The sequence below is a fragment of the Dermochelys coriacea genome, chromosome 2 (assembly GCF_009764565.3).
Source record: "Dermochelys coriacea isolate rDerCor1 chromosome 2, rDerCor1.pri.v4, whole genome shotgun sequence".
In the NCBI taxonomy this organism is placed as follows: Eukaryota; Metazoa; Chordata; order Testudines; family Dermochelyidae; genus Dermochelys; species Dermochelys coriacea.
The window spans coordinates 11,175,777-11,193,203 of record NC_050069.1 but is presented as its reverse complement, the minus strand read 5'-3'; the positions used below and the strand labels follow the sequence as shown (position 1 = coordinate 11,193,203).

The window sequence follows — 17,427 nt, the reverse complement described above, 5'->3', positions numbered from 1 at the left end:
TTACATTGTTGCAAATACCCCTCGTTTAGTTGACTTCAAGACTTGTGGAAACCAGTAGACCCTTCCTGTCGATAGATTTTCACTTTCTGTTGAAACTTTCTGAGCCTAAAATTAGTAACTCAAAAATCAGAGGGCTGTGAAACATACCTCTAGATTAACTAATTACACATCCAGGTGAGGTCTGCAGACTGCTTATCTCCTTCAAAATAAAGTTGATCTAAAAGGTAAGATGAAAAAATCTCTTTCTGTATAGAGCCCACCAGCACGGAATCTGGGCTATAGCTAGTAATACCTCAGATACATTTTCTGAGATAGCCTCCCCGCTAGTCCTCTTATTTTGACCTTAGCTCCATGGACACCACACTCAAAAGGCAGAGTCCTCTAATATCTGTTCCAGAAAGACACATAATATTGTGGACTGACCAACAGGTTACAGCCTGAGAGATCATGTCAACAACAGCAAACTCTTTTGCACTATGAAGTGATGAAATAAACCACTCCCCACACCCAAACGTCCAGGATGTCCCTCTAAAATACTGAATTATTTAATGCAGATGCACAATTATTTTGCTTTGACTGAACAGAAAGTCTCTCCCTTCTAATCCTTTTTTTTTTTTGGCATCTTGAACAGTGCAAAACAGGGGGTCTGATTTACAAAAATCCTGAGTCCAGTGCAAACAAATTTTTATTGAACTACATCTAAGGAATGCCATGGGGTACAGGGGAAAAGGCAAGCTTTACGGTAGTATTTCCAAAATTGTGGGGGTTCACCATTGGTGATGTTTAAAGGACTAGCAGAAACGCTTGTTGGAAATTTTTTTAACAAAACAGTTTTTGAACTGAAACCTTTTGCAGTAATTTAAAAGTTATGACAAAACTTTTGTTAAGAAAGGTTTCTTAGGTCCAGGATGGACTCTTTAGTCATGCCTCAGTCATGTGGGGTGGGGTCACTATACAGGGAGCTGACCCCTCCCCCCCATCCACCCAACCCCTCTGTGTGTGTGTGTGTGTGTGTGTGTGTGTGTGTGTGTGTGTGTGTATATATATCAGAGCCCCCACACACACACACAGATTCCCCGCCCCCCCCACTGAGTCTCATATCCCTCCCACCAAGCCGGCAGCACCCAAACCCCCTCCCCGCTGAACCTTTCCTTTGCATTCTTCTTCTGCATGGTAAAATTTCAAAGCTATATTAAGTCAATGTTCAGTTGTAAACTTTTGAAAGAAAAACCATATCATTTTGTGTAGAGTTACGAACATTTCAGAGTTATGAACAACCTCTATCCCGGAGGTGTTTGTAACTCTGAGGTTCTACTATATACTGAGTGGAGCCAGCCTGCAGATAATGAAGGTGAAATCTCTGATGCAGAGTTAAACACGCATGGTCCAGGAGCTGAAGCAGGCATGCACGGTTGTCATTGTGTTGGACTTGTGGCTTTCAGAAAGGAAAGCTACAGACTTATACCTCTCCTTTGGAAGATAAGCTATGGCTGTCTTGGTATTGAGATCTGCTCCTATGAAAGTTATGTGTGGAGTCACTTGTAATGATGACTTGTCTAAATTTAATTTCAGCCCTAGATGGGAGAAAAAGTCTGATGACTAGGATGATGTGTTGGACCTGGTTGCTTGATGGTGCATAAACTAGACTATCGTCCAGATAAAGAAAAATCTGAACGTCCAAGCAACTGAGGTGGGCTGCTTCTACAGCTATGCATGTGGTGCAGACCGTTGGGACTGATAAACTGAACGGAAGTACCATGTAGCGGTACTGGTTGGTGCGCACCATAAACTGAAGATCGATCATGTGCAAAGATTCTTTGCCGCATGTAAGCATGAGTCTCGTAAATCGAGGTCAGCATACCAATCTCTAGGGAAGGGGTCATAGAAGAGAGGATAACCATTCTGAACTTTATTTTCTTGATAAAATAGTTCAGCTTTTATAGAGCTAAAATGGGGCAGAGGCCACCAGATTTCTTTGGGACCAGTAAATACTGGGAATAGGAGCCTTTTCCTCTGTGCTGGTAAGGATTTTCTTCTGTAGCTCCTCATTCTAGAAGACAGCATAATTGTCATGACAAGGGTCCCTGAAAAGGGATGGGGAACGGGAAGGAGGTGCCTTGGATAACATATCCCTCTTTTATTGTGCTGAGTACCCACTTGGCCTATGTGATGTTTTCCAAAGCATAATAAAAAAGGGAAAGGAATGATCCAAAGGGAGGAGATATAATCAGAGCACTGTCATCGACTGAGAAGTCAAAACAAATGCTTTGAGGCTGCAGTTGTCTTCAAGGTCAGAAGGGCCTGTCACAGCCAAAGATGGCTGGTGACATGGAGGAGTGTTAACCTTCTCTTGGAAACATACTGAGGTCTCTGATAGAAAGAGGGTATGGAATAAGATTATGGGCTAAACAGTTTTCATAGCTGAAGTGTAAACTCCTAGAGAGTGAAGTGTTGCATGAGAGTTTTTCAGTGCACACACAGCATCGACTGTTTTGGCAGAAAACAACTTGGACCTCTCAAACAATAAATCTTCTATTGTATGCTGCAACTTCTTTGGAATGCCAGAAACTTGCAAGCAGGACAAATGTTTCACAAAGACTGCAGTGGTAAAGCAGTGTCAGCAGCATCTATGGCTGCCTGAAGACATGTACAAGCCGTAGATTGACCCTCAGAAACCAAAGATAGAAACTGGCCCCTATACTGCTCTGGCAACTTGTCAGCAAACTTGGAAATGATAGAGAAATAATAAAATTATTTTTAGATAAAACTGATAACTGGCAACCCTTATTTCAAATGTGGAAGTGCAAAAATTCTTACAAATCATATAAATCTAATCTATTACATTCCTTATCCTTTGGAGTGGCTTTAGATTGGGATTTATGACACCGTTTATTAGTGAATGTGATCAGCAAAGAATCAGGAAGTGGGTGGTTAAAGAAAATGACAAAGTCTTGATATCATGAGTCCACTTTCTTAGCCTTACAAGGTATATAAGACAGGGTCTGCCAGAGAATCTTTGCAACAATTTCCATCCCACCATCAACCTCAGCCTGGACCAGTCCACACAAGAGATCCACTTCCTGGACACTACGGTGCTAAGAAGCGATGGTCACACAAACACCACCCTATACCAGAAACCTACTGACTGCTATGCCTACCTACATGCCTCCAGCTTTCATCCAGACCACACCACATGATCCATTGTCTACAGCCAAGCTCTACGATACAACCACATTTGCTCCAACCCCTCAGACAGAGACAAACACCTACAAGATCTCTATCAAGAGTTCTTACAACTACAATACCCACCTGCTGAAGTAAAGAAACAGATTGACAGAGCCAGAAGAGTACCCAGAAGTTACTTACTACAGTACAGGCCCAACAAAGAAAATAACAGAACGTCACCTTCAGCCCCCAACTAAAACGTCTCCAATGCATCATCAAGGATCTACAACCTATCCTGAAGGACGACCCATCACTCTCACAGATCTTGGGAGACTGGCCAGTCCTTGCTTACAGACAGCCCCCCAACCTGAAGCAAATACTCACCAGCAACCACACACAACACAACAGAACTACTAACCCAGGAACCTATCCTTACAACAAAGCTGTTGACAACTGTGTTCACATATCTATTCAGGAGACACCATTATAGGGCCTAATCACATCAGCCACAATATCAGAGGCTCGTTCACTTGCACATCTACCAATGTGATATATGCCATCATGTGCCAGCAATGCCCCTCCGCCATGTACATTGGTCAAACTGGACAGTCTCTACGTAAAAGAATAAATGGACACAAATCAGACGTCAAGAACTATAACATTCAAAAATCAATTGGAGAACACTTCAATCTCTTTGGTCACTCGATTACAGACCTAAAAGTGGCAATTCTTCAACAAAAAAAACTTCAAAACCAGACTCCAATGAGAGACTGCTGAATTGGAATTAATTTGCAAACTGGATACAATTAACTTAGGCTTGAATAAAGACTGGTAGGGGATGTGTCATTACACAAAGTAAAACTATTTCCCCATGTTTATTCCACCCACCCACCCCCACTCCACCCCCCACTGTTCCTCAGACGTTCTTGTCAACTGCTGGCAATGGCCCACCTTGATTATTACAAAAGGTTTTTCACCCCCGCTCTCCTACTGGTAATAGCTCACCTTACCTGATCACTGTTGTTACAGTGTGTATGGCAACACCCATTGTTTCATGTTCTCTGTGTATATAAATCTCCCCACCGTATTTTTCACTGAATGCATCCGATGAAGTGAGCTGTAGCTCACGAAAGCTCATGCTCAAATAAATTTGTTAGTCTCTAAGGTGCCACAAGTCCTCCTTTTCTTTTTGCGGATACAGACTAACGTGGCTGCTACTCTGCAACCTTTGCTAGGTCTAGTAAGTCTTCACTCACAGGAAGGGCAACCCTTCCTGGAGTACGAGTGTGTAAAATATCCAGAGGATGTGTGGACTCTGTACAATCTTCGCCTGGACCCCTAAAGAGGTAGCCACCCTCCTCATGAGATCCTGGAAAGTCTGAAGAGAGGTGTTGACTCCAGAATAACCACTTCATATGATGAAGAAATGTGGAGAGGAATGTATAATGACTCCTCCAATAATTCTCTCTCCTCCATCGGGTCCAGCACAGCAAATTGAGGAATAGTAGCAGGATGCTGAGAAGACAACTCCTGCAATAAAGAAGAAGGAGACTTCCTCCTAGAACATGAATGAAACAGAGTTCTAGAATCTCTGTGGTCAGCCCAAAACCAATAAGGCTATGGAGGGTATGGCATAGATGAAGTCATCCATGGGGCACCCCAAGCTGGAGTCTCCCTCTAGGGAACCCAATCCTGATCTTTACATCAAGTATTAGAAGAGCTATAGGGTTAGCTGGAAGATCTGGAAGGAGAAACAGGCTCTTTCCTTTCAGAGTCTGAAGAAGAAACAAACCTCTTCAGAATAGGGAGGAGCAGTTCTCAGTGGGGTCCTAGGTGGTCTTCACATTGGAGATCAACAAGGCTCAAGAACAGGCAATGGCTAGGGTAGTCAGAAAGATGTTGAAGTCAGTGACAACAGTGAAGACATAACCAGAGTGTGTGTTGTCAGTGCCTGTGTGCCACTGGTGCCAGTGTAACAGAGTGGGTCGACGGTGCTGGGTGTGTCAATGGAGTAAATAATGCACAGGGCTGCATCAAAGGAGAGTCAGGTGGGGAAAGACAAAGAAGATCTTTTGCCAACAAGAAGGCATGCAGAGTAGAAGCGTATTAGTGCTGATGGTGCTGAAGCACACGGAATCGGCTGAGGAGAGGAAGGAGGAGTTGGCAGAGGTGACAACACCAGTCTTCATGGTCCCAACAGTGCCATCTCAGACAGGGCCACTGAGTATTTAGATTTGTGAGACTTCAAACCTGTACCAGAGATTTACAGGAAGATTTTCTTGGAAGAGACCGAGCCGTAGAGAAACGTTTGGAATGCTTTGAATTTGACTGAGAAGATGAAGTGTGATGTTTGTCACCCAACTTCTGCTTTGAGTAAAAATGTGCTGGAGGGGTGCTCCAGGTGGATTCAGAATCCCGTCTATCACAATCAGGGCCTGGTTCAGATGCAGGTCACATCACCTCGTTCAGAGGTGAATATTCAGACAACTGTGTCTTTGGTTTTTTTAGTTCTGGTGGGGAAGTATAGCGGGGTGGTCACTCGCTCGTGCCCTGAAGGGCTTGAAACCAGCCCTAGGAGGGGGCTGAAGCTGTGAGAGGGCTGCTGCTGGGGAAAGCAGCAAGCCTCGGCTGACTGGGGAAACAGCCACAGCTGCAGCCATGCCCCATTCAGACCACAGCTGGCCCTATAAAAGGCCAGTGAAGCCAGGATCTGAGAGGACTCTCCCTCTAGCTCTTGAAGGAGAAGGGCCTGGCTGCCTGGGAGCCAAGAAAGGTACCTAGAGTGGAGCAGGGCTGGGGAAAGGCTAGAGGATCTGGGGAGCTCCAGCCTGGAGAACCCCCAGGCTGCAGGCCTTGATAAAGGTCAGGACAGGTATTGGGGTTGCAGAGGCTGCAGCCCAGGGTAGGCAAAGGCAGTAGGTCCAAACCCCCCTTTTGCCAGTGATGAATGGCTTGTACAATGCAGTCTGCCCCAGTGAGCGAGGGCTAGATGGTGACCTGCAGTAGCCATATACTGAGGCGAGGTGGGGATGGGGGTTGGGGGTTCCCCTGGGAAGGAAGATGCAGAGACTGTGGGGGTACTGCCAGGCAGCAGCACCCAAGGGAAAGGCGCAAGGGGGTGCCAGCGACAGGCGAGACACCGGCAGGCAGAGGGCGCTCCGGAGGCTGGTGAGCTAATTGCCTGGGTGACCAGCAGGAGGCGCCACAGAGGTGAGTCTCACATTGCTACAGGAAGGAAGTGCAAATGGGGCATTAGTCCCTCACATATCCCTCATCTAGACAGGTCAAACAACTGCCACTCAGAAAATTATTTGATATATTTTTGCAATTAAATAAAGAATGCAGTATGCAATATGTACTTTAATACTGCTGCTCAATAACAACCAAAAAGATGAGGGCACTAGGATTATTACAGCATGTCACCCAATTCCAGTGCAAGACTCTCATCCATATTATCAGAAAGTGTTTAAATATTTTAATAGCTACCAGAAGGTTGAATCTATTAGCAATATGATATGGGAGATTTGGTTAAACAGAAATTTTTCATAGCAAGGATCGTTTTTGAAATGAGCTAATGAGCAAGACATGGAACTTTGCATAAAGACTCTTGGTATCTATTTCTGGCTATGCCTCTGACTTCTTATGGCAAGTCATTTTCAATTTACTGTGGTTCAGCTTACTCATCATCATTAGAAATATATAATATTGTGAACCCATGTCACAGCCGGTCTGTGCATTTTCAATAATTAGTGATGACAAAGCATCTGAAATCTCTGGATGGAAGGCACTATATATGAGTAATGTATTATTATTACTGTATTATTATTATTATAATCAACATATTATTAGGGAACCTTAAAGGGCCAAAGCCCCAGAACAAAATAAGTCTATAATGAAACAGACCACTCCAAGAAGGGTTGGGGAGGGAGAGATGTGCATTAAAGTCAAGTGCAAAATACTTTATTTAGGAAGGAAAAATCAAATGCACAACTGCAAAATGGGGAAAACTGGTTAGGTGGTAGTTGCTGAAAAGGATCTGAAGGTTATAGTGGAAGTGTCCGGTTCTAGAGGCCATGTTGTTCGAAAGATGTGCAAAAATTTTTCCAGAGGAGAGCCACAAAAATGATAAAAGGTTTAGAAAACCGGACTAATGAGGAAAGGTTAGAAAAAATGGGCAAATTTAATCTTGAGAAAAGATGACTGAGGGGGAGTACCTGAAATCAATCTTCAAATATGTTAAGGGTTGTTATAAAGAGAACAGTGAAAAATAGTTCACCATGTCTACTGAAGGTAGGACAAAAAGTAATGGACCTAATGTGCAGTAGGGAGATTTAGGTTAGATTTTAGGGAAAAAACTGTAATTAAGTTCTGGAAAAAGGCTTCCAGGGAGCACTCCCTATCATTAGAGGATTTTAAAAGCAGGTTGGATGAACAGGTATCAGGGATGGTCTAGATTTACTTGGTCCTGCCTGAGTGCCTGGGGCTGGATTTGATGAATTCTCAAGGTCCTTTCCAATCCTACATTTCTATTATTCTAAGCATAACTTTAAAAAATATTCTCAGCATTTTTAAGGCTAAATCATGATTTCATTACCACTTTGCAGACTTTGCTTTTGGAGAGAACTAATCTAATTTTATATAAAACACCAACCTTCACTGCTCTTCTGCTTTCCCCAAAAGTTGGGGAAATAGACAGGATCTGCAGCATGCCCATATGACTCAGATTAAGACAACCATTATATTAAGACCTGAATATTGTGAAAAATCTCAAGAAAATGTAGTGCAATTAATTTTAAGAAGTCTATAATTATGTTAAGTTCTAGTTGTTTTCCCTTTCAGTAACCTTATTAAATGGTGATATAAATTATAAAATAAAATGTGTCATAAGGCTGATATAGATATAAATCAAGCATGTATTAAAAGGATATAATTTTCCAGCAAACGTCTAACTTGCTGTTGATCTCCAGCCCTTTTGCCTGCTGTCTCTCTTCTTCCAGTTGCTTTGGGTTTGCAAACTGTATCCTTTCACCAGGGGAATCTGGGAAACTCTCGAAATTAAACTTGTCAACCTGGATAGCCATACTGAGATGAAAAAAAAAGGAAGAAAAGAAAAGAATCATCAATACATCGATTTTGTGGGAATGTCTCCCGCAGATTATTTCACATACCTTTACCAAACCAAACCAGACAAAAAAGGTATTATATATTGCTTCAGTCAGAGTAATCTGGATCATAATGATGCATTATGATGATGATTTATGGTACAGAATATTGAAAGCAAGTTATGATCAAAGATCCATATTGGTAAGTTAAGAAAATACTGGGGATTCCTTCATCCCTGAAACCTGATCACTTCACTGGGGCTCCTCAAAAGCTCAACAAACCTGCCATCAGAAAACCGACCAGCAGGACTTACTTTTCCAAAGTGATGAAGATACATAGGATGCAATAACAATATTTGGACAAACGGTTACACCCCTAAAACTTAGTTCAGCAGAGATAATATTTTCTTCATTTCAGTTTTTTAACTTATTTTAGTTCAGTTCAATGACTTAATTCAAAGTTAAGAAACCAACTGGGAGTTGAAAAGCCAGGAAATCTTGTTTTCGTCTTTCAGTCTCTGAATCAAAAATGAGATCTACTTATTCTAAAATCTTGAAATACATGGCAACCACACAATCAGTTCAATTCACTAACTACAGATAATACTTGCTTGTTTAATAAATCAGTTAGCTTTAAATGAAACATATGTTGTGATAAATGTTTTCTTCTAGGTATTCAACATATTAAGGTTGTATTATTTAATTTAAAAAATTAAAATGCTGTTTTGTGCCTTTTCACTGAATTTCCATCCAAATAGAGATTGACACATCACCAGTAAAAAAAAAAAAATTTAGTAAATAAGAAATGTTATTCATTTTCTAACATACTAAAAATGTAAAAATTAAGACCATGAATAAATAAAAGTTAAGCCATATAACTGCTTAAATAAAAATGTATAGATACAGTGTATCCACCCGATTAGCAAAAGGAAACACCAAATTTAATGTAAAGGCTATATTTAGTAGCAAATTAACATGCTTTAATGGTTATGAACCATGAGACTCGATCTTTCTTAGGAGAATAACTAAAATGTGCACATGCAAAAAAAAAAAGTTAAAAAAATTATTTAAATCAAGGTTTCTTGTTACTTATTTAAATCATAATTAAAATTAGTGATTTACATCACTTTGATTTAAATAAATCTACCCGGCTTAATATATGAGTATTTGTGGCACCTTAGAGACTAACAAATTTATTTGAGCATAAGCTTTCGTGAGCTACAGCTCATTTTGAAAATACAAACTACAAAATGAGCTGTAGCTCACGAAAGCTTATGCTCAAATAAATTTGTTAGTCTCTAAGGTGCCACAAGTACTCCTTTTCTTTTTGCAAATACAGATTAACATGGCTGCTACTCTGAAACCTTAAAATATGAGTACGCTAGTAAGAAAACATTATAAATTACATTTTAGCAACTCAACCACATATAGCATCAAAGTAAATGTAAAAAAAAAAAAAAAATTGTAGGAATGTAAAAATTTGTCCCTGAAATTAATTTTGACATGTTTAAAAATTGTGCAAAGGAAATTCCTAACTTTTGTTTCCTTCAAAAATTTTACTTATGAAACTCATAACTTAAAACAGTGGTGGGGAACCTATGGCCACTGCTTCATTTCATCTAGCCCATGGCAAGTCTCTGTGCCACGGGCCAGAAGCCCCAAGCCTTGGTGCCCCCCTGCAGGGCTGGAGCTGCGAGCACTGGCTCACCCCACTGCGGGGGGAAGCTATGGTTGCCAGGCCATTAAAAGTTCAATAGGCTCCGTGCAGCTCCCAGAAGCAACCAGCATGTCCCTGCAGCCCCTAGGAGCAGGGGCAATCAGGGAAGCTCCATGCGATGCCCCTGCCCCCAGTGCCGGCTCTGCAGCTCCCATTGGCCGTGGTTCCCGGCCAATGGGAGCTACGGGGGTGGCACCTGCGGGCATGAGCAGTACACACTGTGCAGAGCCCCCTGGCCCATCCAACTAAGGGGCCAGACATAGCGGCCGCTTCTGGGAACAGTGCGGAGCCCTGGCAGGCAGGAAGCTTGCCTTAGCCCCACTGTGTCACTGACCAGGAACCACATGAGGTAAGTGCCACCTAGCCAGAGCCCACACCCCAAACCCCCTGCCCTAGATCAGAACCCCCTCCTATACCCTAACTCCCTCCCAGATCCTGCATCCCCACCTGCACCCCAAACACCTGCCCCAGGTCAGAACCCCCTCCCGCATCCCAAACCCGAGCCTCCTCCCAGAGCCTACATCCTGTACCCTCTCCTACACCCCAACCCTCTACCTCAGCCTGATCCCCCTCCTGTACTCTAACTGCCTCCCAGAACCCAAACCACATCCCACACCTCAACTCCCACCCCAGCCCTGAGCTTGCTCCTGCACTCCAAACCTCTTGGCCCCAGCCCAGAGCCCCCCCATGCAGCCCAAACCCCTGCCCCAGCCCCAAGCCACAGCCCGCACCCCCAGCCGGCGTCCACAGCCCAACCTCCTGCCCCAGCCCAGAGCACCCTCCTGCACCTTGAACCCCACATTTCTGGTCCCACTTCGGATCCTAGGTGAAGCCCCGACCTTCCACCCTTCCCCCTCCCAGGGCTGTGTATGGCCCACAACTAATTTTTTCTGTGGGTCAGCAGTCCCTGATAGAAAAAGGTTCCCCACCCCGATGAAATTGCCACTAAACACTGACATGCCCCTGCACACAGATGAACAAATGAGGACCCCAACAAGTCACTTTATAACATGAATAAGACTCCAGGTGTGGACATGCTGTTTAATATAACTATGCAAAAAGTAGCTTCACACACACACACACACACACACACACGCGCGCGCTCGCAAATTTGTTAACATAAACTTACAAATTTTGTAAATGCAAAACCTACACATTTACTCATGCACATGAGATAACTGCAAAAGTACCCAATTTCCATGCAGATTTTGTACATTAATACATTTGTAAGCAAAACTTATGAAGTCCATAGCTTCAGCATCTCTCAACTCATCTCAGGCACTACTAGTAATATTTGTAACATCTTATGGTAATAGTAAAACAAACAAACAAATTTAGTAAAATAATTACTTTAACAAACATATGATGAGCCATGAAAGCAAAATATTATAGTATAGTGTGTGCTAAACAATCAGATATTGAACTATAAACAACAATTAGATAAAAAACAAGCATTTACACCTTTCTGAATGTAGTATGAAATGGGTTTTCCTGGATCCAATAAAATGGGTTTCCCGTCAAAGTATCATGAATAAGAAGCACTTTCTGAAATGGACTGCTATGGAAAATGAATTAACAAAGAATTAAAATACACTGATTTGGACAACAACAATAGTCATGAATCTAAGAAAAGGAGTACTTGTGGCACCTTAGAGACTAACAAATTTATTTGAGCATGAGCTTTCATGAGCTACAGCTCATTTCATCGGATGCATTCGGTGGAAAATATAGTGGGGAGATTTATATACACACAGAGAGAACATGAAACAATGGGTTTTATCATACACACTGTAAGGAGAGTGATCACTTAAGATAAGCCATCACCAGCAGGAAGGAGGGGGGAAAGGAAAAAAACCTTTTGTAGTGATAATCAAGGTAGGCCATTTCCAGCAGTTAACAAGAACGTCTGAGGAACAGTGGGGGGTGGGGTGGGAGGAGAAATAACATGGGGAAATAGTTTTACTTTATGTAATGACTCATCCACTCCCAGTCTCTATTAAATCCTAAGTTAATTGTATCCAGTTTGCAAATCAATTCCAATTCAGCAGTCTCTCATTGGAGTCTGGTTTTGAAGTTTTTTTGTTGAAGGATAGCCACTCTCAGGTCTGTAATCGAGTGATCGGAGAGATTGAAGTGTTCTCCAACTGGTTTTTGAATGTTATAATTCTTGACATCTGATTTGTGTCCATTTATTCTTTTACGTAGAGACTGTCCAGTTTGACCAATGTACATGGCAGAGGGGCATTGCTGGCACATGATGGCATATATCACACTGGTAGATGCGCAGATGAACGAGCCTCTGATAGTGTGGCTGATGTGATTAGGCCTTCTGATGGTGTCCCCTGAATAGATATGTGGACACAGTTGGCAATGGGCTTTGTTGCAAGGATAGGTTCCTGGGTTAGTGGTTCTGTTGTGTGGTGTGTGGTTGCTGGTGAGTATTTGCTTCAGGTTGGGGGGCTGTCTGTAAGCAAAGACTGGCCTGTCTCCCAAGATCTGTGAGAGTGATGGGTCGTCCTTCAGGATAGTTTATAGATCCTTGATGATGCATTGGAGACGTTTTAGTTGGGGGCTGAAGGTGATGGCTAGTGGTGTTCTGTTATTTTTTTTGTTGGGCCTGTCCTGTAGTAGGTGACTTCTGGGTACTCTTCTGGCTCTGTCAGTCTGTTTCTTCACTTCAGCAGGTGGGTATTGTACTTGTAAGAATGCATGATAGAGATCTTCTAGGCGTTTGTCTCTGTCTGAGGAGTTGGAGCAAATGCAGTTATATCGTAGAGCTTGCCTGTAGACAATTTATCGTGTGGTGTGATCTGGATGAAAGTGACAATTTATCGTGTGGTGTGATCTGGATGAATCTAACCGCTTTCATGTTCTCTCCACAGGTACCAATGCGGAGAGTGGACCAGATGATATGTCTGGGGGGAGAAAGCAGAAGGAGACTCCGCTGGTTGGGAGGCATGAGATGCGATGTCCTGAGGTTGGAGGTTCCACGACCACCACTCCCAAGAGGAGAAGGCGGGTGGTGGTGGTCGGGGACTCTCTCCTCCGGGGGACTGAGTCATCTATCTGCCGCCCTGACCGGGAAAACCGAGAAGTCTGCTGCTTGCCAGGGGCTAAGATTCGTGATGTGACGGAGAGACTGCCGAGACTCATCAAGCCCTCGGATCGCTACCCCTTCCTGCTTCTCCACGTGGGCACCAATGATACTGCCAAGAATGACCTTGAGCGGATCACTGCGGACTATGTGGCTCTGGGAAGAAGGATAAAGGAGTTGGAGGCGCAAGTGGTGTTCTCGTCCATCCTCCCCGTGGAAGGAAAAGGCCTGGGTAGGGACCGTCGAATCGTGGAGGTCAACGAATGGCTACGCAGGTGGTGTCGGAGAGAAGGCTTTGGATTCTTTGACCATGGGATGGTGTTCCATGAAGGAGGAGTGCTGGGCAGAGACGGGCTCCATCTTACGAAGAGAGGGAAGAACATCTTTGCCAGCAGGCTGGCTAACCTAGTGAGGAGGGCTTTAAACTAGGTTCACCGGGGGAAGGAGACCAAAGCCCTGAGGTAAGTGGGAAAGCGGGATACCGGGAGGAAGCACAGGCAGGAATGTCTGTGAGGGGAGGGCTCCTGCCTCATACTGGGAATGAGGGGCGATCAACAGGTTATCTCAAGTGCTTATATACAAATGCACAAAGCCTTGGAAACAAGCAGGGAGAACTGGAGGTCCTGGTGATGTCAAGGAATTATGACGTGATTGGAATAACAGAGACTTGGTGGGATAACTCACATGACTGGAGTACAGTCATGGATGGTTATAAACTGTTCAGGAAGGACAGGCAGGGCAGAAAAGGTGGGGGAGTAGCACTGTTTGTAAGGGAGCAGTATGACTGCTCAGAGCTCCGGTACGAAACTGTGGAAAAACCTGAGTGTCTCTGGATTAAGTTTAGAAGTGTGTGCAACAAGAGTGATGTCATGGTGGGAGTCTGCTATAGACCACCGGACCAGGGGGATGAGGTGGATGAGGCTTTCTTCCGGCAACTCACGGAAGCTACTAGATCGCATGCCCTGATTCTCATGGGTGACTTTAATTTTCCTGATATCTGCTGGGAGAGCAATACAGCGGTGCATAGACAATCCAGGAAATTTTTGGAAAGCGTAGGGGACAATTTCCTGGTGCAAGTGCTAGGGGAGCCAACTAGGGGGAGCGCTTTTCTTGACCTGCTGCTCACAAACCGGGTAGAATTAGTGGGGGAAGCAAAAGTGGATGGGAATCTGGGAGGCAGTGACCATGAGTTGGTTGAGTTCAGGATCCTGACGCAGGGAAGAAAGGTAAGCAGCAGGATACGGACCCTGGACTTCAGGAAAGCAGACTTTGACTCCCTCAGGGAACAGATGGCCAGGATCCCCTGGGGGACTAACATGAAAGGGAAGGGAGTCCAGGAGAGCTGGCTGTATTTCAAGGAATCCCTGTTGAGGTTACAGGGACAAACCATCCCGATGACTCGAAAGAATAGTAAATATGGCAGGCGACCAGCTTGGCTTAATGGTGAAATCCTAGCGGATCTTAAACATAAAAAAGAAGCTTACAAGAAGTGGAAGCTTGGACATATGACCAGGGAAGAGTATAAAAATATTGCTCGGGCATGTAGGAAAGATATCAGGAGGGCCAAATCGCACCTGGAGCTGCAGCTAGCAAGAGATGTCAAGAGTAACAAGAAGGGTTTCTTCAGGTATGTTGGCAACAAGAAGAAAGCCAAGGAAAGTGTGGGCCCCTTACTGAATGAGGGAGGCAAGCTAGTGACAGAGGATGTGGAAAAAGCTAATGTACTCAATGCTTTTTTTGCCTCTGTTTTCACTAACAAGGTCAGCTCCCAGACTGCTGTGCTGGGCAACACAAAATGGGGAAGAGATGGCCAGCCCTCTGTAGAGATAGAGGTGGTTAGGGACTATTTAGAAAAGCTGGACGTGCACAAGTCCATGGGGCCGGACGAATTGCATCCGAGAGTGCTGAAGGAATTGGCGGCTGTGATTGCAGAGCCCTTGGCCATTATCTTTGAAAACTCGTGGCGAACGGGTGAAGTCCCGGATGACTGGAAAAAGGCTAATGTAGTGCCCATCTTTAAAAAAGGGAAGAAGGAGGATCCTGGGAACTACAGGCCGGTCAGCCTAACCTCAGTCCCTGGAAAAATCATGGAGCAGGTCCTCAAAGAATCAATCCTGAAGCACTTAGAGGAGAGGAAAGTGATCAGGAACAGTCAGCATGGATTCACCAAGGGAAGGTCATGCCTGACTAATCTAATCGCCTTTTATGATGAGATTACTGGTTCTGTGGATGAAGGGAAAGCAGTGGATGTATTGTTTCTTGACTTTAGCAAAGCTTTTGACACGGTCTCCCACAGCATTCTTGTCAGCAAGTTAAGGAAGTATGGGCTGGATGAATGCACTATAAGGTGGGTAGAAAGCTGGCTAGATTGTCGGGCTCAACGGGTAGTGATCAATGGCTCCATGTCTAGTTGGCAGCCGGTGTCAAGTGGAGTGCCCCAGGGGTCGGTCCTGGGGCCCGTTTTGTTCAATATCTTCATAAATGATCTGGAGGATGGTGTGGATTGCACTCTCAGCAAATTTGCGGATGATACCAAACTGGGAGGAGTGGTAGATACGCTGGAGGGGAGGGATAGGATACAGAAGGACCTAGACAAATTGGAGGATTGGGCCAAAAGAAATCTAATGAGGTTCAATAAGGATAAATGCAGGGTCCTGCACTTAGGATGGAAGAATCCAATGCACCGCTACAGACTAGGGACCGAATGGCTCGGCAGCAGTTCTGCGGAAAAGGACCTAGGGGTGACAGTGGACGAGAAGCTGGATATGAGTCAGCAGTGTGCCCTTGTTGCCAAGAAGGCCAATGGCATTTTGGGTTGTATAAGTAGGGGCATAGCGAGCAGATCGAGGGACGTGATCGTTCCCCTCTATTCGACACTGGTGAGGCCTCATCTGGAGTACTGTGTCCAGTTTTGGGCCCCACACTACAGGAAGGATGTGGATAAATTGGAAAGAGTACAACGAAGGGCAACGAAAATGATTAGGGGTCTAGAGCACATGACTTATGAGGAGAGGCTGAGGGAGCTGGGATTGTTTAGTCTGCAGAAGAGAAGAATGAGGGGGGATTTGATAGCTGCTTTCAACTACCTGAAAGGGGGTTTCAAAGAGGATGGCTCTAGACTGTTCTCAATGGTAGCAGATGACAGAACGAGGAGTAATGGTCTCAAGTTGCAATGGGGGAGGTTTAGATTGGATATTAGGAAAAACTTTTTCACTAAGAGGGTGGTGAAACACTGGAATGCGTTACCTAGGGAGGTGGTAGAATCTCCTTCCTTAGAGGTTTTTAAGGTCAGGCTTGACAAAGCCCTAGCTGGGATGATTTAACTGGGACTTGGTCCTGCTTTGAGCAGGGGGTTGGACTAGATGACCTTCTGGGGTCCCTTCCAACCCTGATATTCTATGATTCTATGATTCTATGATTCTATGAAAGCTAGAGGCACGTAGGTAGGAATAGCGGATAGTAGGTTTCCAATATAGGATGGTGTTTATGTGACCATCGCTTATTAGCACCGTAGTGTCCAGGAAGTGGATCGCGGTTTTTAAAGCTTCTCTGATGCGCAGCGATTCCTGCTGTGCTCTTCTAACCGCCCTGGTGTCTGGCTGCATGTATTCAGCGGCCAGGCGATTTGCCTCAACCTCCCACCCCACCATAAATGTCTCCCCCTTACTCTCACAGAGATTGTGGAGCACACAGCAAGCAGCAGTAACAATGGGAATATTGGTTTCGCTGAGGTCTGAGCGAGTCAGTAAACTGCGCCAGTGACCCTTTAAACATCCAAATGCACACTCTATCACCATTCTGCACTTGCTCAGCCTATAGCTAAACTGCTCCTTACTACTGTCCAGGGTGCCTGTGCATGGCTTCATGAGCCAGGGCATTAAGGGGTAGGCTGGGTCCCCAAGGATAACTATAGGCATTTCTACAATCCCAACAGTTATTTTCTGGTCTGGGAAGTAAATCCCTTCCTGCAGCCATTTAAACAGACCAGAGTTCCTGAAGACGCGAGCATCATGAATCTTTCCCTGCCATCCCACATTGATGTTGGTGAAACGTCCCTTGTGATCCACCCGTGCTTGCAGCAACATTGAAAAGTACCCCTTGCGGTTTATGTACTGGCTCCCCTAGTGGTCCGGTCCCAAGATAGGGATATGTGTTCCGTCTATAGCCCCACCACAGTTAGGGAATCCCATTGCAGCAAAGCCATCTAGTATGACCTGAACATTTCCCAAAATCACTACCTTTGATAGCAGCAGCTCAGTGATTGCGTTGGCTACTTGTATCACAGCAATCCCCACAGTAGATTTACCTACTCCAAATTGATTACCGACTGACCGGCAGCTGTCTGGCTT

General features: G+C 44.5%; 1 protein-coding gene across 5 annotated transcripts in view; it reads right to left on the bottom strand.

Annotated features, from left to right (window-relative positions):
- The window catches only part of TRAPPC9 (trafficking protein particle complex subunit 9), an 874,505-nt gene that overhangs the window by 392,037 nt on the left and 465,041 nt on the right, over window positions 1-17,427 (bottom strand). For all 5 annotated transcript variants that reach the window (XM_043507302.1, XM_043507301.1, XM_038389963.2 and 2 more), the window contains exon 20: window positions 8,094-8,247. In XM_043507302.1, coding sequence (XP_043363237.1) covers window positions 8,094-8,247 — 154 coding nt within the window. The remainder of the gene's footprint in view (window positions 1-8,093; window positions 8,248-17,427) is intronic.